This window comes from Callospermophilus lateralis, chromosome 11, assembly GCF_048772815.1.
Source record: "Callospermophilus lateralis isolate mCalLat2 chromosome 11, mCalLat2.hap1, whole genome shotgun sequence".
Taxonomy (NCBI): domain Eukaryota; kingdom Metazoa; phylum Chordata; class Mammalia; order Rodentia; family Sciuridae; genus Callospermophilus; species Callospermophilus lateralis.
Window position 1 is genome coordinate 7,735,302 of NC_135315.1, and position 23,218 is coordinate 7,758,519.

Genomic DNA, 23,218 nt, shown 5'->3' on the forward strand with positions numbered 1-23,218 from the left:
TGTGTCTGGCTGAGTGCACCCTATTTACTTTCCAGTTTACTTAACGCCCCTGCCTGTTTGTGACATGTGTACGAATACAGTATGTGTGTGCGCATGCGTGTGTGTGCTTGCCATGTGGCGTTCTGTAACATGGATACATCCTCACTGGCGGTTGCGTACTTTCCACTGTTGGTGGGGATTTGAGCAGTTTTCTGGTTGGAGGCTCTAACACATCATGCCGCTCTGAAGGTTTCTGTGTGATTGGTGAATCTGAGCAAGCGTTTCTTAGTTATTACTCAGGAGAGGCACTTCCCATGGTGCCATCAAATAGTTCTCCAGAATGGTTTTCCAGTTTGCACCCCCACTGTGTGAGGGTTTGGATGTTTCCTCTGCCCTTCCCCAATTCTTGGTCTAAAAGGGCCAACTGTGTCCTTGCATGGGGAGCCCAGTCAGGGGCATGGGTGGGGTTGTGCGTCCTGAGCATCCCCAGAAAAGACACTTCTGATTGGCTCTGGACTGATGGAAGGTTGTAAGTTTTTTCTCCCCTGTTGCGTGGCCCATTTTATAAACTCGGAGCTCACCAGCTCAAGAGTGGGCCCTGGCTCTCCTGGGCCTTACAGCCTCCTCTCGGCTCAGGACACGTTATCTCATTGTCCCTTGGAAACTGAGACACTTCTCTTTCATTTTCAGAGACGCATCTTGGACGGAAGCCTCGGCTTCGCTGCAGGGGTAAGTGGTGCTTCTGGGGGAAACGGCAGCCAAGGGGTGTGTGTGGGTGTGTGTGTGCGCGCTGACATTTCTCCATCCAGCACCATCTCGGTCTCTCCCCATGTGATCTAGAGGCACCTCTGGGTTCGCTAAGTGCTAATGGCTCCCTGTCCTTGCCAACTATGTGCATTTCCCTCCTCATCAGATGCCCCTGCCCGTCTCTAGACTGTGAAGGAGCCTTGCTTGAAAGCCGTCTCAGGACTTGTCAAAGACGACATTTAAGTAGGGCCTAGCACGGTCCTGGCCCGGTACACAGTTAGCACTAATCAAACATTCTCTTCCTCTCCTCTCCTTCTCCCTTAAAAGGCTTATTTTAACTATGCAAAACATGAGGAGAGAATCCTGGTTCCATCCCAGGTGCCCATCAGTTGAACCTTGATAACAGGCTTTGCTAATTGCATTCTGTCTGCCCTCCAGCCTTTGGGGAGGTTAGGGTATTTTGTAAAAGCAATCTCGGGTGTCATGTAGTTCACCTGCAGATTCAATACACATTTCTCAATGACTTGGGGGAAAAAAAAGTAATTGCCGTGCCATTACCACACCTGCCAAAATTAACAGTAATTCCTTATTATAATCTAACACCCAGGCAATATTCAAATTTGCTCTTGTTTTTTGGTGGTTCTGGAGTTTGAACCCTGGGATACTGTACCACTGAGCCACACCCCTCAAGCCCCTTTTTTTTTTTTTTTTACTCTGCTTTGAGGCAGGGTCTCCCTAAGTTGCTGAGGCTGTCCTTGAACTTGGCATATTCCTACCTCAGCCTCCTGAGTCACTGGGATTACAGGCATGTTTGCTGAGTTCATACTCCTCCATCTTTTCCAAGGGGTCTTCTAAGAATGTTCCAGAATTGTATCTTTTAAGTGTTGCCAGGTGTATTGGTGCACGCTTGTAATCCAAGTGGCTCAGGAGGCTGAGATAGGAGGATTGTGAGTTCAAAGCCAGCCTCAGCAAAAGTGAGGTGCTGAGCAACTCAGTGAGGCCTTTTCCCTAAATAAAATACAAAATAGGGCTGGGGATGTGGCTCACAGGAGTGCCCCTGGGTTCAATCCCCACAACCCACTCCCCCCACCAAAAAAGTTCTATCTTTTAAGTGTTCAACATTATTGGTGTGTTTTCCTACACTAGTCATTTCTTAGAGAAACTGGGTTATTTGTTTCTATAATGTTCCACTCTCTGAATTTGGCCACTTTCTCAAAATTTGTCCCTCAGTCCCCTCTGTGTCCCACTAGCTGGGAGTTGGACTTGGGGGGGCTAGGTTAATTCACATTTCATTTTTTGGGCCTGGATACTTCAAGTGTCCCAGTGTATTCCAGTTGTATCAGCCACAGCAGGAGGCACAGAGTATACCGTTTTCACTTTTAGTGGATCAGGGTTTGGTTCCAATATGCAGTTTTTATAGTCCTGTGGTCTGGGGGTGGAGGGATTTCTCTGAGGTCATTTAAGTCAGCCGCTGTCACACTGGGGCCTGTCCTTAGAGAACATGGGGTCTTTCCAGCTGAACCCAGGTGGGCAGAGTGTTAGCAAAATCCGCGTCTAGGTCCTCAGCTCCCAAGTCTTCTCTTCCTGAAAACTGTTCTACCTGGAAGCTGCTCTCCTCTGCTCTGCCTTCCCAGGGTCAGGTGCCCCCTCCCACCTCGCCCTCCCCTGATGACCTGGCCCTAGGGGTCAGCGCCTCCAGGGATGAGCAGAGGGCCCCTTGGAAGGTTGGCTGCTGTGGAGACAGCCCAGACCCTTCACTCTTACCCCTGAAGATGGATATAATCAAACTGTCAGTGGAGAGATCCTTAAAATTGGTTTTCCATGGTGGGCCACTCTGGGATCTGGGGACTGTAACTTAACAAGAGCTCAAAGAACAATAGCGTAACAGCTCAACCACCCCATCTTATTTGCTGGAATACATTTTCTCTTTTTTCCTTCTCTTTATTAACATAAGCAAAGAAATAGAAATTAAATTGATGCTCAACCCTGTCTTATTCTAGCAATGCCACTTAATAATTATAAATCTGAGTGAATTAAAAAAGGAATGAGAAAAAAGGCCCTTCTATTAATGCTCTTCCAAGAATATTTAGCTTTTCAATATTTCATAACTATAAAGTGGTATGCTGTTTTTGTTATGAATTTCTTCATTACTAGTCAGTTATAATAGGTTCATCCAGGAACTTAAATGTCAAGCTTACAAATGAGCAAAGTGGGGCTGGGCTTGTGGCTCAGTGGGAGAGTGCTTGCCTTGCATGCGTGAGGCCCTGGGTTTGATCCTCAGCGCCACATAAAAGTAGGTATTGTGTCCATCTACAACTTAAAACAAACAAACCCAAATGAGCAAAGGGGAGGGAACCTGGATTTCATGTACCTAAAGGGGATACACAGGTATAAAGTGTGAAGACCCCTGCTCTGTTGATCAGGCTTTTGGGTGTCTTGCTGCTGTAGTCTATTCTTGTAGGTCAGAAGCTGTCACATGCCAAAAGACAAATCAAAATAAAAAAGGAAACCAACAAATTGAGAGTGTTCTGGCCTTCCGGACACGTAGGAATAAGTTATGATTTTTTTTTTTTTTTAAGGAAACTATCATAAGACCACTGTAGTTGAAAGTTCATGAGGGGCCCATGCACCTGAGCTTACACTTTCTGCAGTACTGATGGTGGACCAAAGTGCTCTAGGCCGGGAGTCTCGGCGTCTACACACTGAAGTTAAACATGATCTAAAATAGTTTCACTTCCGATTTTTAAAGTGGTAGGAAAGATTCTAGAAGTCACATATTTATCCAAAAACAAGTCATTTGCTTTTCCAGAAGTGACCTTGAATGTGAGTTGCACAGAAACTCCTGGCAGGTCCCCAGATACTACAGAAAAGACTGAAAATCCTGGAGTAGGAGACACTTGAACTCAAACCCAGGGAGCCTCAGTGGCATTGATGACTAGAAGGCATTCTTGCGTGTGTGTCTCCAAACAGGGCAGGACCATAGAGCCCAGGAGCCCTGAGCAGAGATGACCGCCTGGACTTAGGAATGATTTATATTTGGTATGGCTGGACTATTGATGGGGGCAGTGGTTGGCAGATTGGCTGCCGGGGATGACTGGCACCTTGGGTTGGCTCAGCTGGCAGCTAGTGGGTGGAGGCCAGGGCTGTTCCCAAGCATCCTACAATGTACAGCACAGGCTGTGTCCCAGCTGCAAGGGACTCGCCAAGTGTTGGTGCTGTGGACGTTGAGATGCCCTGGCCTAGCACATTTTGCTGTTGCCTGCCCTGTAGAATGTTTACCAACTCGGTGGAAAGTTCTTCAGACCCCTTGCCCTCTTACTTCTACAGTCAACCCTGTGTGTGTCCTTGGACACTTTGTCACGCACAAATGCACGACGCTGGGAACTCGACAGTTGAACTGAGTGTAAACCCTGTCTCTGCTCACCATGTAATGCTGAACAATTTATTTAAACCACCTGTGCCTGCAAAGTGGGAGTGAATCATAGTATCTGGTACATCCCTCATAGGAGCACTGTAAAGATTAGATGATTATTAAATTATTTAAATAATACCTGATACCTAGTAGGCAATAGGAGGGTGGTCGAGGGTCGTGGTGCCTGGTACCCTAAAGGCTTTTCTCCCTGGCTCAATCCTGGAGGCTTGAGTTGGTCTTGACAAAAGCAAAACTGGCCGTGAGTTGGCTGGAGGGTCCATTCCATCTCTCACAAATGTCTGTACAGCCTCTTAACAGTTCTCCAGTGGGTTGGACACCATCTCTACCCGAGTATGTCCATTATAGCTTCTCTGATGTAATGCCACAGTGACACATCTACCCACCGTGTAATTGTTCACCAAACTGTTTCTATAAGAGATTCCTGGGATAAAGGACATATGTATTTTAGACAGGCTGGGGAGCATATTTCACAGGTGGTTCTTATTAGCAGGACCTTGGAAGCATGAACAGTTCTCCTTAAATGATTGCTCTTGGAATCTCTGCCTGTTTTTCTCCAGATTTCTTAAATCTCCAAGTCTCCAGTAATCATTGTCTGTCTTTGGTACCAAGCTTGGTCTTGAATTTTGCTTTAACTGCAAACTTAACAGGGAGAACTCTTAGGGGAGTCCTTATTCCCTGTTAGCATCCTAGAGTACTAAAACTTTAAAGCTGGAGAAGGTTTCAGATGATAATACCTAATACTTATTGAGCCCTTATTGTGTTCATGATGCTCAGCCAAGCACTTTAAATAGATCATCTAATTTAATTTTTATAGCAATCCTGTGAGGTATGTACCAGGTACTATGATTCACTCCCATTTTGCAGGCACAGGAGGTTTAAATATAATTGTTCAGCAATAAATTGTGAACAGACAGGATTTTCACTGAGTGCTTGTTCAGTGTGGATCTTTTTATATTTGCTCCTACCCTTAACCCACAATGCCTCCTAGATCATATCTGGTACAGCTGCCTTTATTTACAGACAAGAAATGAGTTTAGGGAGAACAATGACTTATCCAGAGCTGAAAATTGCTAGACAGCAGCAGAATGAGGACCAGACACAGCCGAGAGGCCAGGGACTGCCAGCATTTAGATGAGTGAGCTTGGGCAAGCTCCTTGGTCTGCCCGAGTCTCTGTCCACCCTCCTGAGCAGGGAGGACACGGGACGGGCTGGTTCATTAAACATGCAGAGCCAGGAAGCTCTTAAAGGGGTGAGCTGCAGCACTGGTGGGCACACATCTTTTCATTGGAAGACAACTGTGCAGTGTTTCAGTTTGATTTTGAGTCACCTGCTCGGGGATGTTTTAGTGGTAAACTTCACCATGGAGTTGAATATCCTTTCATGGACTGAGAAAGTTATTGTGGTCCCTAAAGATAGAGATGAGTTTGGAGGGGCTGAAACATGGAGGATCGCCATGTTAGTATTCTTTGCCCTGGATGGTGTGTTTTGTGAGGCTCAAGTCGAGGAATTGCTATATCAGTACACATTCTCGGCACAAGAGAAGGCCTACCAATTGGGAAGCTGGCTTCTAGGCATGAAAAGGCAGTTTACTACTTATTCTCTTATCTCATAGGAAGCTGTTTCTTATGACGGGGTTTTCTTGAGATTTTGCCAAGTCTGCTTTTTGTGCAGCAAGTGGTGAATCACGTTTTCTCCAAATAACTGGCTCACTGTTGGAGGTCAACGGCGGCCTCTGAGTCTGGAGGAGTGAGGGTGATCAGCTGTTCCTCATTTACACAGAACTGGGTGGAAGAAATGGGCTTCAGTCGTGGGATGTGGGATTTGGGAAGGAGATTTTAGCCAGGGCTACTGAAAAGGTTTATTCTACTGTAAATATGAGAGGGGGGAGGTCTAAGGGATGGAGCAGCCATTGAATTGAGTGTTTGGAAGTCCTAGCTTCTACACTTTCTCTACAGATCCCAGATGAGAAATACCTCTTCCTCTTTTCCTTATCACCTGAGGTGGGGAAGTCTGGTAGGTTCTAATGGAGATGCTTCATGGCTCTTGGAATGTGAGGTCTTTGGATTGCCCTGAGATGGGCTGGGATGTAGGTCAGATGGCACAAGACACTGCGAGAGGAAGGAGTGGCCTGTGGGGATTCTGAGGGGAAGGTCACTGCTACCTGTTTCTGAGCCAGGATTTTCTTATTTGAGAAACTGAGGACTCTTTGGTGACCTCCCAGATGGTGGCCCTCTAGGGAGGAGGGAGATGGAGAATGTTGGTCTGATCCCACCCCCAGCGTCTCTTAGATGAGATGGGTTGTCTCAGAAGGTTCTGGGTGCTTGTTTAGTGTGGATCTTTTATATTTGCGCTCTCAGGATTTTGGGAGCCCCAGGGCCTCCTAGATTCTACCCTCTTGTTCTGAGCTGGGATGCAGTGGCCAGGGAGATGGTGCTTGTCCATCCTGGAGCTAAGACCCCTCCCACCTTAGGTGGGCACTCAGCAGAGTGCCATCATTATGGGCTCTGCACTGGGCGGTTTGCCAGCACTAGAGAGATACCCGAGGCAGTTAGGCTTATTTGGGCTCATGGTCTTGGAGATTCCAGTCCATGACCAAATGGCCTTGTTCTTTGAGCCTGTGACGAAACAGCACATCATGGCAGGAAGATGTGGTGAAGCAAACAGCCCAGTTCCTGAGCCAGGAAGCAAAAGAGGAGGAGACCAGGGTCTCACATCCCCTTCAAGGGCATGACCGAGCCTCCCATGAGGCCCCATCTTCCAAGCTTCCACACACCTTCCAGGAGCGCCCCCTGGGGGTTGATTCCATTACACATGGACCTGGTGGGAGGACACTCCTCCAAGCCATAGCGGCTTGGGGTGACTTGGTCCTGCCTGCCCTGGGGTCCCATTTGACAAGCCCAGTGTGCTGTCTGTGCTGCATGAAGGCCTGGTGGGTGGGCCTTCTCTAACCCACCTCGTTCCAGGCCTCGGCACTGTTATGGCCTCCTGCCACTTCTGCCATGTTGCTTCCTGCGTGGTGGTGCCCCAAGACGCTGGCACTTACTCTAAACCCCCATAATCAGGGGCAGGACCTTAGGTTGCATGGTGAGGCATTTGGCATTTTGCTTTAGGATCCCAAGAGGCCAGTTTCCAATGGAAAACCTGACTTTCCTGACTCTTGACCTGGACCCCAAACACTAGTGCTCTCTGGGCTCAGTGGCTATGATGACAGTGCTGTCCTTCCTGCCTCCTGCTCCACGTGGCCAGGACAGCAAGTCTCTGAGAAGAGATGGCAAGGTGAGGGTGCAGGAAAGGCAGAAATGCTCGGGACGGGGACAGATGATGATGATCATGGTATTTTTTCCTTTTCAATTTCATGCTTCAGATTTCCAGTGTCATTATAAACATTGAGGGGGAGGAAAGGATATGCATCATCTTCTCTCCTTGGTGACAGAAAGTGACAGTATTTGTCTTGGTGGAGGAGCCTTGACAGGTGCTCTCGGCCTGCTGATGCCGGAGGTGTGTGGCCCCGAGGCCCACACAGCCCCCTGGATGGTTGCCTCCCTTCCCCCGCCCCCCCCCCCCCCCCCCCCGTCCTTCCTCCCCTCCTCCCCCACCACAGTCATGCTGCTTGAGTGGCCACTGATGGCCTCTGTTCTCATGGCCGGGAAGGCCTGCATTCTGCTGCTCCTCTGTCCTGCCTACAAGCCTGGACCTACTGTGTCCACAGGGCTGGAGCGTTCTCTTTGGGATATCTGCTCCCCCTCGTCTGGGGTGTGCTTCCCTGCTCCCATGAAGGAGGAGGTGGGAGTGAGGCAGGTGATGGTTAAAGGGCCTAAGGATTCAGGTTAAAGAGCTGAGTGCTCCAAGGTCACAAGAACTGTTTTTCTGTGGGAACAGGTGGATGTTTAGTGGTATTCCTTGAAGGCGACCAACTCGGTCATCCACCCACCAATCTATCCACCCAAGCAACCATCCACCCTCCCCCACTTCCATCCATCTACCCATCCGCCCACCCAGCATTTAATTGAGAACCTGCCCTCTTCCAGCCACCGCGCCTTGCTGGGGATTTGTGGAGGCAATGCAGGGAGATGTTTTCTGTTTCTAAGGAAGTTGTGACCTGGGGGAGCGTGCAAGCTACACCGCTGGTCTGGATCCTGCCTGCTGCCTGTTTTGTAAATAGATTTATTGGTGTGCAGTCACACCCATGTGCAGACACCTGTGCGTGGTGGCCTTTGCAGTCCTGTGACAGCATTGAGCTGAGGCAGCAGGACCCCGCTGCCCACGAGGCCAGTATTTACTCTTTGGCCCTTTATAGAAAGTCTGCTGTCCCCAGTGCCGTGTTGGTGGCAGGGCTTTTCTTCTTTAAAAGTTGTTTCTTTTTGTTGGTGCATTATAATTATACACCATGGGGGGTTCATTGTTGTGTGTTCATAAACGCACACAGTAGGACAATATACACGCACACAGTAGGACAATATACTTTGGTCACTGTCACTCCCCAGTGTCTCCCCTCTTGGCGGGTTTTTTTGAGGCCTGGTGGCCTGAGCCAGAACGCCTAGGACCACAGCTCTGTGCCATATGGCTCAGCTGAAGCTCTTGGAATAGTCCCTAAGGTGGTTTTGTGAAGGACACCTGGCTTCCTGGTGGACCTTCTAAAAGGGCCTGCTCTTGGCTCTCCTTTGCTGGGCGGGCCTTTGAAGACTGCAGGGATGGCTCTGTGGTGAAGCATGGTGGATTCTGTGGGCCCTGTTTCTGTGTGCCACGCCAAGGCCTGGTGCTCAGGAGAGCTGGCCGGGGGCATAAGTGTGCCGTAGGAGACTGAAGGAAACTAGGCCTCCCAGCTCAAAGCCAACTCGAATTTGCGGCTGGCATTAGTGTCCATGATGAGCAGAGCCAACGTGACCCGTCGTCCCTGTCAGTCCAGTTCTCTGGCTTTGGGGCAGTTCCTTCCTGCAGATGCTGTTTCTGCACCTGGTTGCACATTGGAATCACCTGGGGGAGCTTCCCCTCCCTCCTCCATGTCCTGGTCACCCCAGACCAACTACATCAGAACCCTGAGTAACGGAGGCGATGGCCAGCGTCTCATTGGGGGCTTCCTCCTGCCCAGGAGGATGTAAGCCACCCTAAAACTTCGTCTCAAATAACTAGTGAATAACAAAACACAGAGCCAGAAATATATTTACAAAAGTGAAGCCCCAGAGAGACCTAGTCCACAGGGGCTGGAACTAGACAAAAGATGGCTCCAGTGCCCTATTTAAGGGGCGGGGGGCATCAAAGATAGTGGTGAGGTTTCAAGAGTGGAGTCTTGCTCTGGGATATCTAGTCCGCAGGTTGATATCTTGGCAGGGCACACCCATCTTGGGTGCTGTGTGGGATCTGGCAGAGCCTGAGGGGGAGGTCCACCTGCATCAGGTGGTCAGTTCGTGGGGGGGTGCCACGGGAAGTGACTTTCAGCTCTCATATCCCCTCACTAGGCTCCGATGAGCAGCACAGTCCTCACACAGCCCACGAGGGCTCGTGACACCTGGGGGTATGGTTAGAGGGGTGGGAATTGGCGCAGGTCATCTTTAGAGCTTCCTGTGATGGCACGGTTTAGCCAAAGCCAGGAACTCCTGTCCTAAAAGGGGTGTGGCTTTTGAAGGGTGAGTTGGGGTTTGGAAGGTGCAGACTCCAACTAGCTGTCGACACTCGGGGCTGGGGTCATGCTCAGAGGCAGTGGACATGGAGGATGGAGCCTTGGAGCGTGGCAGGGGAAAGCCGGATTGGGGGCACTGCCTCTGTCCCTCAGCTGCAGCCCATCTGCTGAGGCGCCTGTGGCCATCTAACATGAACGTGACCGGGGACCTGGCTCCCACTAGCCTGGAGGAGCGGGCAGCTGTCGAACACCCCGGTCACTGTCCAGTTGGTCAGCTGGGCACAAGGCTCTTGCTCTGTGCTCCTTGGTGCTGCAGAAGGACAGGAGGCAGGGCCTTTGCTGCTTGGGAAGACGTGATCTTGACTTTCAGCTCTCATTTGCCGCGCAGTCCTCGCTGGATTACACATTCGGTGTGAAAACTCGGGACTGGCAGGGGCTCCAGGAAGCCAGCTCTGCCACCAGTCACCAGGCAGGGCAGTGCTTCGCAGAATGCAGACAGATGGAGTGTGGAGAGGACTCGTGCGAACCAAGCCTTCACACTTTCTTTGTAACCTAATTGAGTGTTTAGCTGGCTTGTTAGAAAGTCTTCTGCAACTTAAATAACAGAGGAGCTGACATCATTTTTCTTTTGCATCTTAGCCCCGATCCCATTAAAATGCGCTGAGTGTCAGTTCTTTTGAAAGATAGGCTTTCAGGGTGTGCAGGATAGGAAGTAGAACTGGTGTCATTCTGACCTTTAACCTTTGTGTGTCAAGGCAAATCTTGACCTGTTTAGTACAAGTGCTTTGTGAAAAGGCTGCTGTTGAATAGCACATTATTGCTTCTTAGTGTTGACTTGCACCCAGGAGGAGAGCCGGTAATCAAAGCTTTGTCAAGGGCCAGTGATTTTAGAGAAGGCCAAACACGTGTTCTGTTTGCAGAAGGGCCACTGGTGTTCTTGCTCGTACTGTGGGAGCAGCAAGAGCATTGTCTTCAGGCTGATCCCACTCACCATTTAGTGAGCACCTACTATGTGCAGACATTGGGGAGTTTGTAAGAAGCAAACTGATCCCTCCCTGCAAGGGGCTTGGTGCTGCTGGGGAGAGGGTTGTGGGCACCTGCAGTCTGAAAGAGGTCAGCATGTGGTCGATAGGAAGGTGATAAAGGTAACGAACAGAAGGTGCCAGGAGGGTGCTTCTGTTGAGACGTCACGGCTGAAGCTCGGATGGGTGGGTAGGTTGGGCTTCTATAGGTGGAGATGGGGATGAGGGCAAGGAAAGGCATCTTGGGCAGAGGTAACAGCACATGGGAAGCACGTGAAGGCCCGTGGGCTGGTGGGAAGTGGTGCTGGAGAGCGGGCCGGGCCGAGCAGGGCAACTTGGAGTGCTGTGGAAAGGGGTTGGTGCTTTGTGCTCCAGGCTGATGGGCAGTACTGGAGGCTCTTGAGAGGGGACCCAAGCAGAGCTGTGCTTCTGGGAATGCATTTGCCTGCCTGGGCCCAGGGAGCAGGCAGGGAGGCTGGCAGCTGCTATAGGGGCAAGGGGCAGTGAGGCCTGGCTTTGGGCAGAGGTGGAGAGAGCGAGGGAGCGTCTGCTGGAGAACCCAAGCACAGTCCTTGATGGTGCATGTGGCCAGAGGGCTTCAATGCTCCTGTGGGAACTGGGTCCCCGGGGCCACCGAAGGATGTGACATTGCTGTTTGGCTTATGGACTGGTGGAGATCCTGCTAGACACGAGGAGGGGGTCTCTTGGGCTTGCTGCAGCCTTCCTCATCCGAGTGGGCTGTACTTTGGAATCTGCATGTGATGGGGTGGTCTCCATGGTAACCTGGCACCTACAGCTAGCTGAACTGAGGGTGGTTTCCTATGGCTCTGCTTTTGGTGATCAGTATCCATCAGGATTAGACTTGACTGAGAGGAACTGAGACCTGCAAAATAGTGGCTCAAACAAGAAAGATCCCTGTCCTGTAGAATTCTGGAGGACATGGCTAGGAAAATAGGATCATGGAGTCGCTAGGGATTCACGCTCCAGTTTGTCTCCCTGCTTTGCCATATAGAGTAGCCTTTGTCTTTCTGGTCTAAAATAGCTGCTAGAGCTCTGGTCATCACATCTGCCTTCCAGACAGTGAAATGGTAGGGTGCAGGGAGATTCCCTGGAAGCTCTGCATGACAGCCCTCCTTGCATTTTATTGGACAGAATTTATTCATGTGAACACAGCTAGCTGCAAGGAAGGCTAGGACACACGGTCCTTCAGCTCCGCAGCAATGTGCCTCGCCACTGAGACTCTATTACTGAAAGCGAGGGGACAACAAACTGGAGTGGCAGTTAGCACACTTGGTTACACAACCTGCCGCAGAGAACTTTGAGCTGTTATCGATTTGCCTTCTCAGTTATAGTTCATGTTTTCAAAATGAGTTGTGTCCTTACTTTTAACCGGTCTCTATCTAAATGAAGGAGTAAATCACGTGAACTTGGTAAGAAACTTGAGTACTACGAGGGGGTGTGATCAAAATCCCCGTCTCCATCAGCCAAGTTGGGGGGTCACGAGAGACGGCCCGATTGGATCCTGTGGGAGGAAGACGGAAACTGCGTTGGCATCGGGGTGAGAAGCCTCCAGCCCTGGGAGGCTCGGGATTGGGGACCCCCGGGCACCTGGGTCTTCTCCACCTCCTGGCCACACCCTGACCTGCGGGGCTCCACTTCAGGTAGTCCAGCAGCAGCCTCTCCTCAGGCTCCAGTCCAGAGGAGAGGGTGGGTTCTTCCACAGCTCGGGCGTAGCTGGCCCTGAGTTTCCTGGTCTGGGAGTGACTGGCCTGACTAGGGTCACGTGTGACCCCTGTTGCCCGGGGGACGTGGTGTGTACAGTGGCCTGGCCCAGCCACGTGGCTTGGCCTCCCTGCCCACGTTAAATCAAAGGCTAAGACTGGGAGGAGGTAGTTCCTCCAAAGAAATCAAATACTGTAGCTAAGGGGTAACGGATGCTGGACAGCCAAGGGACAGTAAAGCATGGAGACAGGTGGACGTCCTGCCCCTGCAGGTGCCCACCCCTCACTGATGCCCTGCCCCCTGCCCAGCAATCAGCCTTTGGAATCTGTGTCCCGTGGAGCTTCCCCAGCTTTCAGCCTACAGCAACACCGTGTGCTCCCTCCTGTGAGGTTAGAGACCTCTGGACCATGGCGGCTTCAGACACCACGGACTTAATTTCTTATGGCTCTGGGTGGGCTGGGCTCAGCGGGGCAGCTCTTCTGCCTGCCCTGCCTGGGATGATTCAGGAGTTTGCTGTCACCTAAGCTGCAGGTGGAAGGGGGCCGCACCCACAGTTCTGGGGCCTTGGTGCCGCCCGATGACTGGGCATCTGCACGGTGGCTCATGGTTCATGCCTGGAGACTCGGACTCAAACTGGAAGGAAACCACTTTGGCCACTTTTTATTGGCCAAAGCGAGTTTCAAGGCCAGCTCAGATTCAAGGCAGTGGGAACGGACTCTGGCTCTTGGAGGAAGGAGCCTGCAGAACACGGGGGGCCCTGCTCGACCCCTCAGCACCTCCCCTTCCAGGAGGGACAGCTGTTGGAAGGCCGTTTGCAGGCAGCCGTCCTGTCTGTACCCCGCTTCTGTTTGTAAGCAGTGGGGGACGGGTCCCTTCAGGGCCCAGACTGGTCCCAGGAGTTCCGGATCTTCCGCATCCCTCTGTAGGGAGTGAGAAACATGCTTATCTGTCAAACCCAAAGATGGGACTGAGGGGCCAAAGGTCCAGGGGCAGTGAAGCTTTTACTGACCACGATGCAAGATTGGGCGGCAGGGAAAACCCAGCGCAGTGACGATCAGCGGTCCCTCCTGGTTCCTCACTGGCTGAGTACAACGGGGTGCACAGTCTTCCAGAACATTACCTAGGTTTCGCCGTCGTCTATTGAGTTAATTAAATAAATGTCCCTTTAGGTGGCCCCACCTCCCTGTGCTCTTCTGGCGGGAGAGCCTTCTTGGGGTGCTGCCCCTGGTATGAGCACAGCTCTAGCTACTGAAGTTACTATTCTGGAACAGATTTCTGTTGGTTGGGCCATCTCTTCCCCTCCCCCCCCCACCCCGCTGTCATCGAGGGTCGCCAGGAGCCTGGGCTGTGGCTCTGCCCCCTCTGTAGGCTGTGGTTCTGTTGGAGTTCACCGCTGGTCACTTCCCATCCTGCCGTCCCCCTCTGGCTGCCTTTCTCACATCCCAATTTTACAGTGAAATGCTGCATTCTGAAAACGGACCAGCAGGTTTCTCACACGGGGAGGCTGTCTTATTTAAAATCATCATGTCTGGCTGTGAAGCGGCTTTGCAGAGGGTGGCTTGCCCCCGTCACTCCAGAGGTGTTAGGCCCGAGCAGCAGGACAGTGTTGACCAGTGGCCATGTCCTGTCCCTCCTGTGGTCCCCTCCAGGATAGTGGGAGATGTGGAGGGCCCAGGATTGGAGGATGCCGGCTGCGGATGCTCATGCCCGCTCCCTCTCCCAGGGCGGGGTGGGGGGATGGGGGGCAGTTGTGTGTCTGCTGGCCCAGGCCTGGGCACCGAATGCAGCCAGTTTTCTATTGATCTCCTTCCTCCCTTCCCTCCTGATGGCTCCCACCGGAGGCCTGGGACCTGGAAGTCCCCTGGGGCAGTTAATGTTGCTGCTCTCCTTGGAGGAGAGGAAGCCTCTGGGGCAGGAGAACGGCCTGGAAACGGCTCTGCTCCCACGCAGTCATAAAGCGAGTCGCAGCCCAGATGCGCCCTGGCTGTGCCTGTGGCGGCCTGCTGGCCACCCCCACGCACAGTGCAAGTCCTTCAACCTCCAGGCGGCTCAGGGCTGCGGAGTGCTGGTCTCCTCCCACCTGCTGTGGAGGCCCCGTAGGTAAAGCCTGGTGGCTGTGAGAACCCTTTGGAGAAAAGGGAACAAAATCCCAGGGCCGCAGGCGTCTGAATGCCTTGCTGGTGGAAGCTGGTCTGCGCCTGCCTCTTGATTCCACATCTGACTTTGGGGGCCATGAGCCTCTGCTCCATTTCCCAGAGTCCTCAATCGGGAAAGGGGCAGCTGGAGGACCCACACCTTGCTGCAGGCTGAGGGCAGGTCCCCCTCCCCTGCAGATGTTCTCTTTCGGCTTCCCTGTTGCTGTAGCATCTCTTTGGAAGGCTTCATTTCCGAAGCGCTCTTCTTCCTGTGAAGAAATGAACCACGAGAGCCCTGGGGCTAAGTGAGTTAGTGCCAGGAGGGTGGAAAAAAGCCCATCTCTTAAGTGCATAAACAAGGGAAAACGGATTAACATTGTGCTTAAGATGGAGGACGGGATCCAGCCATTACCTGGACAGAAACTTTTATTACGTAGATTACGGATTGGAACTTGCTCGACATCTGTGATTGTGCGTGCAGAGCTCCATGGGGAGAGGCTGGCTGTGAGCTGATGGCAAGGAACACTTGCATCTTGGGGACTCCCAAGTCCCCCCATATGATTTGGTTTATTTGTATTTTTCAAAGCCTGTTCATCTGTGACCTCATCTCGCAATGCTGTTGCCGGGGGTTCTGTTAGCGTGATAGGTGGATGGCAGCTGCATCCCACGCTGGACTCATGTCTGACCTGTCACCGAAAGGCTCGGGGCAGAGAGGAAAGGAGGTGGCTCTGCTGGTCCTCCTGGCCCCTGAAGCAGGAGAGCATCCTAAGTGACAGGACTCTGTGGCCCTACTCTGTAAATGTCTGAATCATTCATTCCCTGGACAGCGCTTTCTTGACAGCCCTCTGAAGCCCCACTATGTGCAGAAGGTGCTGTTTTATGCACTGGGAATGAAACGGGCAATACAGCACTGCTGTGGTGGCGCCAGCGTACTATATGGGGGGACATGGGGTGTGTCCAAGAGGTCAGTTTGGTGGAGGATGAAGGCAAGGAGGACGTGGGTGGCTCATAGTTCATTACCGTCTCAAAGAGAGCAGATTAGTAAAGATGTGAAGGAAGGGTCCCTGGCCTAAGGGAGGTGCTTCATGAATGGTCATTTTCATTTTGGGGTGTGGTGAGCAAACTAGCAGATACTGTAGTGGTCAGATGGAAGAGGATTGGGCAGGAACCTGTAAGAACCTACTGTGTCTAAATGTTAGCAGGAACTTTCCCTCTCCCCAACCTCAATGTCATGATCAAGGCCTTTGGACAGGGGAGCCCCTCCCTCTGGAATAGAGCTGGCACCCTACTGGCTTGGGATGGGACACACCTGGCCACGTGCAGGTGAGGTGGAGGTCAGGGCTGCCCCCCACTACAGCTTCACCTTCTCACTGTGGACCTGGCTCCCCAAGCCGGGGGGCTGTGCATGTCATTTTTTTGAAAGCTGCTTTCTTCCTGGTTCTTGTCACTAAATGTTTGCTCCTTATAGGGATTTCCCCCTTAATGCATCACCCCTCCAAGATGAGTTGATGGGCCCTTGGTAAGCACCTGTCTCTAGATTCTAGTGGCTTGTTTGCTGTGTGTTCTGTCTCCCCAAACTGGAAGGACCTAGAACCCAGAGCTGTCCTTTCCACAGTTGAGCCCTGGTCCCCAGAACAGGACTGGAACATGGTTGACACTCAAAAATGTTCAAAGTGGGTGTTGGCCAAGTGATTTTCTGTGGGCTTGGCGACTTCAGGCTGGGTCGGGTTTCTTCAGCCCTGGGTGTGCACCGATTTCCATCACCAGAACGTCAGAATGAGACCTCAGACCAGGCAGCAAGAAACCCTCCCCACTGTGGACAAGGAAATCGGTCTTTCTGATTCTCCCAGTGAAGGAAGAAACTAATTGAATGCAAACTCATTACATCTCTGAGCGCTTTGAAAATTTTCTCATGATTTAATTATGATGAACTCCTCAGGATATAGTCATGCCAGGAAATGTCTGGAACTGTCTGTTGCGTGAGGCGAGCTCAGAGCAGGGGGTGCCAGGGGTCGGGGAGACGTCTTTGTAGCCGATGTTCACTTTGGCATTAGAATGGACTCTGGAGTCACCTGCCTTGCGTTCCCTCCTGGCTCCACTGGTCACTAGGTATGTGGGCCTGGACGTTGCTATCCACCTCGGTTCCTCACCTGTAAGGAGGTGGTGGCGTGGTCTCCTTCACAGCACTGTTGTAGTAACCCTGTCTGGAGCCCAGTGATGGGCATACAGTCAGTGCCCAGCACCTGTTGCTGGTTGGGGTAGTGAATGGGTGGAGGGCACCTGGTGAACTTGGGATGGGGTAAGTCACGGCTGTTGTATGGTTTTTCCTCCAGTCCTAGGCTCCTGACATAACTCACTTCCTGAGTTGATTAACCATCACCCAGGATCCTGCAAACCTTTCTTCTCAGTAAAATAAATCTTCTATTCTTTGTTTTACATATTAATAAAAAAGACAATGCAAAAGCGGGACCCGTCATTTGTCTGTGGAGGAGCACGTTCTTTCCCTGCTCAGACTGGGCTTGTCTGGTGTTCTGGAGGCTGCACGCCACCCACCACGTGGATCCACTGTGATATTTGCTTTCACCTTTATTGAGATACATAGTGGTTTCATGAACTGGACTGTATCCGTGACATTTTTAACCAATGATACGTTGGAACTTGAAGTTGGTTCTGATTTTTTTTAATCTTTGCTTGCTTTTTTTTTTTAAGATCAAGGGAATAGGTGTACACATCTAGAAAGAGCAAATGTTAGTAAAAGACTTACAAAGAAAACCCAGCAGTTAGTTCTCCCTCCTGTCTCCCCACTGGCTGCCCTCCTTTCCGGAAGTGCCCGTTTTTGTCTGTTGAGAAATTTTGTCCCATGTTTCTAAAGAAACTGATTCTGCGATTTCTCCATTTGGAAACCAGTGCTCTTCGGTTGTGATGTTCCTATGAGAGTCCCCTGCTAGCCCTCTGTCCTCTGCTAGTTTTATTGGTGGGCTGGTGGGCTTCCTGGGCAGAGTGTCTCATTCTCTTTGTGTCAACTCTTTGCTCTCTTATTCTACTTGGTAGGAAATTTCATCAGCTTCAACTGCAAAGGTGAGCCAATCTTTTTTGATTTTCATAGCTTTAGTTTTTGGAAACTCTGGCTTTCCCTGAACTTTTATTTATTTATTTATTTATTTAGAATTCGTTTCCCTGTCGCATCCTGTCCCTTGCATGGACTCATTCCATGCCGTCTTACTCTCTGATGTTAATGACGGGGTTTTCTCTTGGGTGAGTTCTCTGGTCCCCTTTTTTTCCTGTGTGGCTGCTGTGGTTTCAGTCAGCAACACCCGGGCCCCACGGTTGGGTAAGAGGTGGGTTGGCGAGAGCCAGCGCGCATCTTGGCTCATTTGGTCCTTACCAGGGCCTCCCGGAGCGAGGGGCTGGGGTTCCAGTTTTACACACGACAAACCTGAGGCCAAGTTGACCCTATTTGTCCCAGCAGTGCCAGGTTTGTCCTGGGGTCACTTACCCTTGAGGCTGTCCCTGAGCCGGGTGATAGTTTTGATTCCAGGGGCAGTAAAGGTGTCCACTTCTTATTCCTCGTCCACCTGGGCATTTCTTTGGTTACGAGTTGCCTATCTAGACTTTCACCAGCTGTAGTTTTAAATTTGCGTTTCCGAGGTTTTTGACATCGGCCTTTTTTCTTTTTGGTCGTAGGGATTGAACCTAGGGATGTGTTACCACTGAGCTAGGTCCCCAGCCCTTTTTATTTTAAATTTTGAGGCAGGGCCTCACTAAGTTGCTGAGACTGGTCTCAAATGTGTGGTCCTCCTGCCTCAGCCTCTCAAGTAGGTGGGATTACAGGTGTGTGCCACCGTGCCCAGCTTCAAGTCGGCCTAATTTTTTTTTTTTTGGTACTGGTGATTGAACCCAGGGGTGCTTGATCACCGAGCCACATCCCCAGTATTTTTCAAGAAAATATTTAGATTCAGGGTCTCACTAAGTTGCTCGGGGCCTTGAAAAGTTGCCGAGGTTGTCTTTGAACTCGCCATCCTTCTGCCTCAGCCTCCCGAGTACCTGAGATTACAGGCGTGCACCACTGTGCCCAAGGGAGTCCACCTTCTAAAGTCTCAAGCTCCTCCTCCTCTCCTTCATCCAGCCTGCTCTAAGCCTAGCACTGGCTTGTGACTGTGCCTCTAGCGGCTCCATGGCACAGGGTACAGCAGCGCCACCCCAGCTGGAGCCCAGGTTCCTGGGTAGCCTTCTGACTGCCCAGCTGTGTAGGGTCGACCATCCCCTCCACCCCAGGTAGCTGCCCGCTGTCTGATGGATTCAACACACAGCATTGCCTGCCCCCCTCCCCCCACCCCACCCTTGGTCTCCCCAGGGTTTCTCTTTGCGGTCAAGGGCACTGCGTGTGCCGAGGATGGTAAACCAGACTTTGCCCACTAGGAGCTGCAGTGTGTGGCTCCTAGCTCCTCTCACAGGGCACTGGCTGCAGGAAGAGTGAAAACAGAAGCTTGTTGCATCCTGCTGAGGTTTATGTGCAAAGCTCATCTAGTCCTTACCCCAGGAAGATGAGTGCCACTTCAGGGGGTGGGGGTCAGCCTGATGCTCAAAACAGACACAGGAGCCACCAGCTGGGTTTGAATTCTGGTTCTGCTGACGACTTGCTGTATGACCTGGCTCCATTGCTGAACCCCACTGTGCCTCAGTTTCCCATGAGAAACTGGAATAACAGTAGTAGTTGTCTTTTCCCCCATATTTTTATTGGTGCATTACAGTTACCTAATGGTGGGGTTTGTGCTTACATATCTGTACATGCACACAACAGAGAAGATAGTTTGGCCAACGGCACTCCCCAATTATTCCCCCTTTCTCTCCCCTCCTCCCTCCCATCTCTTTACTGATCTCCCTTTGATTTTTGTGAGATGTTCACCCGCTGTCTGCTGTCTTCCTCTCCAGCTCCACTTGTGGGGGGCGGGGTGCGGCGGGAACCAGAACGTTTGACTTATTTTACTTAGTGTTCTCACGTTCCATCTGATAATAGTAATAGCTAGCTCTTTTTTTTTTTTCCCTTGTGGTGCTGGGGATTGAACCCAGAGCCTTATGCATGCAAGGCCAGCACTCTATCAACTGCGCTGTATCCCCAGCCAGATAGCTAAATCTTAATGTCAGATTAAGGAGTTTATTTTTACATAAATGTTATTGTTTTCCATTCCATTTTGTTTGTAATTGCTACTGTTACTTCTATTGTTAATTCCATTTTACCTATGAAGAGAGAGGTTAATCTCTAACCCAGCACCCTCCAACTGTAAATGATGGTGCTGGGGGTTGGTCCCAGGCATCCATACGCCACACTAGCTTCCCCTCCACCATGCTCTATCACCTTTATCGAGACGGTGGGAGAAGGAAGATGTTGGACGTGCCCCAGGATTACTGGAGGGGGGTGGGATGGCCAGGTAAAGCACAAGCAATGAGTGAAATAGAATTCCAGATAAACAGTAGTTTCTATGCAGGTGTGCCCCAAGTACTGCATGAGATGGACTTAAACAAAAGCTTATTCAGTTCATCTGAAAGTACGATTTAACTGCATGTCGCATTGTATTGGCTAACTCCGGCAATCCTGGAGGGGCGCTGTCATACTACCATCCAGTCCCTCTTGGGGATCCAGGCCATCATTCCTGACCTCTCCCCTGTCTCCCGGGAATCTCTGCTGCCACCCGGGTGGGGGGTCCCCGCATCCCTCAGGTGGGTTAGAACACGTTGCACGGTGGGAGGAAACATGTTTGGGGTGAGGGGTAGCATCTACCTGACCTTGAGGATCCTGCCCCACACTCACTGCTAGCTCAAGGCTGGAGGGGGACAGAACTCCGGGAAGTTGGTGGCTGCTCGCCCTTCTAGAAGTGTGGGAGGCTCATTCCCAGACCTCTAGAATTTTCTCCGTGGAGCCAGACGGCTTCCTCTTCTGGCTTCCTCTTCTCTCCTCCGAATGTCGGGGGGCAGGGGCTGCTTCCTCAGCCGTCAGATCTGGGACAGATTGGATCAGCGTGAGTGAGCGGGGGTGGGGAGGCCTGGCCAGCTGGAGCCATTGTCCATCAACAGGCCCAGGTTGAGAGGGTGCTGATGGATTGGTGGCTGGGTGCCACAGGGGGGCTGCTGGGGCATGTTCACACTCTCTGGTGACCAGCTGGTGGAAGGTTTGCTAAGACGCCCCCCACCATCACCCTGGTTTTTAGTGTGCACAGAGTTAATTCTGTCAAAATGGGAGATTCTGGGAGGCCCCCTTCATTCAGCTAGGCTGAGTCTGCCTTAAAAGGACCTCATCAGTACACTTGCCTCTCTGTTAATCCAGGTAATGGGTTTGTGGAACATTGAACTCACACAAAAAGGGTAGATATCCTTTCCCTTCAGGGCCTAGTGCACTGGGTCTGGGTGTAGCTAAGGTCATGCAGGGCCCTCCTGTCCGGGTGGGCATCCCATGCCTGGTCGTTGAAGGGAATGTTTGGGGTGCACTTGGAAACCGGAGCTTAGATTGGGAGCAGGATGGGCTTTTGAGGACTTAGTCTTTAGTTCTGGTCTTGTGACCCTGAGTTAGTATTAGGTTGGTCAGTAAATCTGAAGCCCAGACATGTCTCGGGTGACAGCTTACTGGTCACAGTGGGGACCTGTGGCCACTGAGAACGGGGGCTGGGAGGCCCTCTGGGGTGGTTGCTGTGCATATCCAATACCGCCAGCACTTAGCATTTAAGGACAGCTTGGCCCTCGGTTCTGGTCCTGGGCCTTAGAGGTTGCGTTAGATGGTCCCCGCCTATCCCAGGGGAACTACTTGAGGATGGATGGACTCCTGAACCTGGAAGAAGCCCGACACAGCCGTGAACAAAGGAGGCTCAGCAGAGCCTGGGTTGCCTGCACCTTCCCAAGACTTAACAGTGGACGGAATCTACATGCACTAACATGCCCAGATCTTTAGTGTCAGCCCCATGAGTTGGGACAACTGTATACACCACACAACATGAGGTAGGGAACATTTGTGTCATCCAGGGAGAGCTCTTGTTCCTGTGCCGCCTCCAGGCAACCCCTGGTGACTGTCACTATAGGTTAGTGTTATGTATTCTTGCGCTTAAGTAGAATTGGTTTTTTTTTACATTGTCTTTACTCAATGAAATGATTTTGGAAATCATCCAGTGTTGCTATAATAGCAGTTGTTTGCTCCTTTTTAGTGGTAAGGAGTATTTAATTTTACAGAAATACCACAATGTGTTGATCTGTTCCTGTGTTGATGGACATTTGGGCTGTTTCCAGTTTGGGGCTGCTGTGGATAAAGCTGTTGTGAGCGTTGTCGTGTGTCTTTGTGTAGATAGGTTTTCTTTCTTTTGGGAAAATATATCTAGAAGAATTTTTAGGTCAGTTGGTAGAGATTTTGGAGAGGGAATATTTTTCTTTTTTTTTTTTTCCTAAAGCAAAGAGCTCTTTTCTGTTTCGGAGAGTGAAATCCAAGCCCCTGCCCATGACTGGCCGTGGGTAGCTATCCCTAAGGAAAGTCTGGTCATTCAAGCAAGGCTATGACAATCCATAACTGTAACTGAAGCTGAATGTAATTGACTGTAATTTTTGAGCTGTTAGGTTTAATTCCTGATATATTATGAGGGCTTGTCGTTAGAATCAGATTATGTACAGAGACGGCCCCCAAGTGAGCTTGATTCACGCTTGAGTCGTGACTCGTCACTGACGTGCCAAATCTGAAGGCGGACTCGATGCAGAAATCATGTGCCCACCCAGCATGGGTCTCCAGTCAAGTGACTCAATACTGAATGGATGCGGGTGACCTCATTCTGGAGGGTCACTTGCAAATCCCTCTCATCCCTTCTGCCTCTGTTCTTCCCCATTGCACACCTGAATTATGTCCGTGGCCCAGAGCTGGTCTGTTGGTTACCAAACTGTCCCCTTAAATCCATCCTGACTTCTGCTCATCTTCCAAAGGGCCCCCTTGACCCTATTGGACCCTTGTGGTTGCCTGACGCCGACCTGCCCAGTCCTGGCTCAGCATTCGCAGTGCTGCATCCTGTCCCCTGCTCTAGCAAATCTGCTTCCTAGGCTGGGCGGGGCACCCATGGCTGTGTTTTTGAGGATGCCCGGTGATCCTGGTGGGCAGCCAGAGTTGGAAACCACCTCTGTTTGAAGCCCGAGCTGCTCAGCCTGCTTTGGAATGACACCTGTCTGCACCCACTGTCTCCTTCAGCTGGTGCATCGCCCTGCCGTCTCCTCAGCAGGGGCTCTGGGGTGCTGGCCCAGCACACTGTCCTCCCTGCTCTTCCAGCTGGGAGGATCCCCCCTCGGCTCCTTTCCAAACACATCTACTTTGGAGGCCCTTCCTGTGCTTTCCTCCACGTTCTTTTTTTTAAACATGACATCGATGTCTCCGTTCTTGGAACGAGTGCAGCTTTCTCACTGGTCACTCCTGATGCCCTCCCGTGTCATCTCGGGTGACTTCTGTCGGCTCTCATCATGGTACGCTGCTGGAAGGCAGGACCCAGGTCTGTGGTGGGCTTTCTTCTCCCCTTCAGCCCCCAGGGTCTGGCATAAGTTGGCTGCA

General features: G+C 51.3%; 1 protein-coding gene across 3 annotated transcripts in view; it reads left to right on the plus strand.

Annotated features, from left to right (window-relative positions):
- The window catches only part of Slc39a11 (solute carrier family 39 member 11), a 413,949-nt gene that overhangs the window by 77,929 nt on the left and 312,802 nt on the right, over nt 1–23,218 (plus strand). For all 3 annotated transcript variants that reach the window (XM_076871184.2, XM_076871181.2, XM_076871183.2), the window contains exon 3: nt 670–708. In XM_076871184.2, the coding sequence (XP_076727299.1) occupies nt 670–708 (39 nt within the window). The remainder of the gene's footprint in view (nt 1–669; nt 709–23,218) is intronic.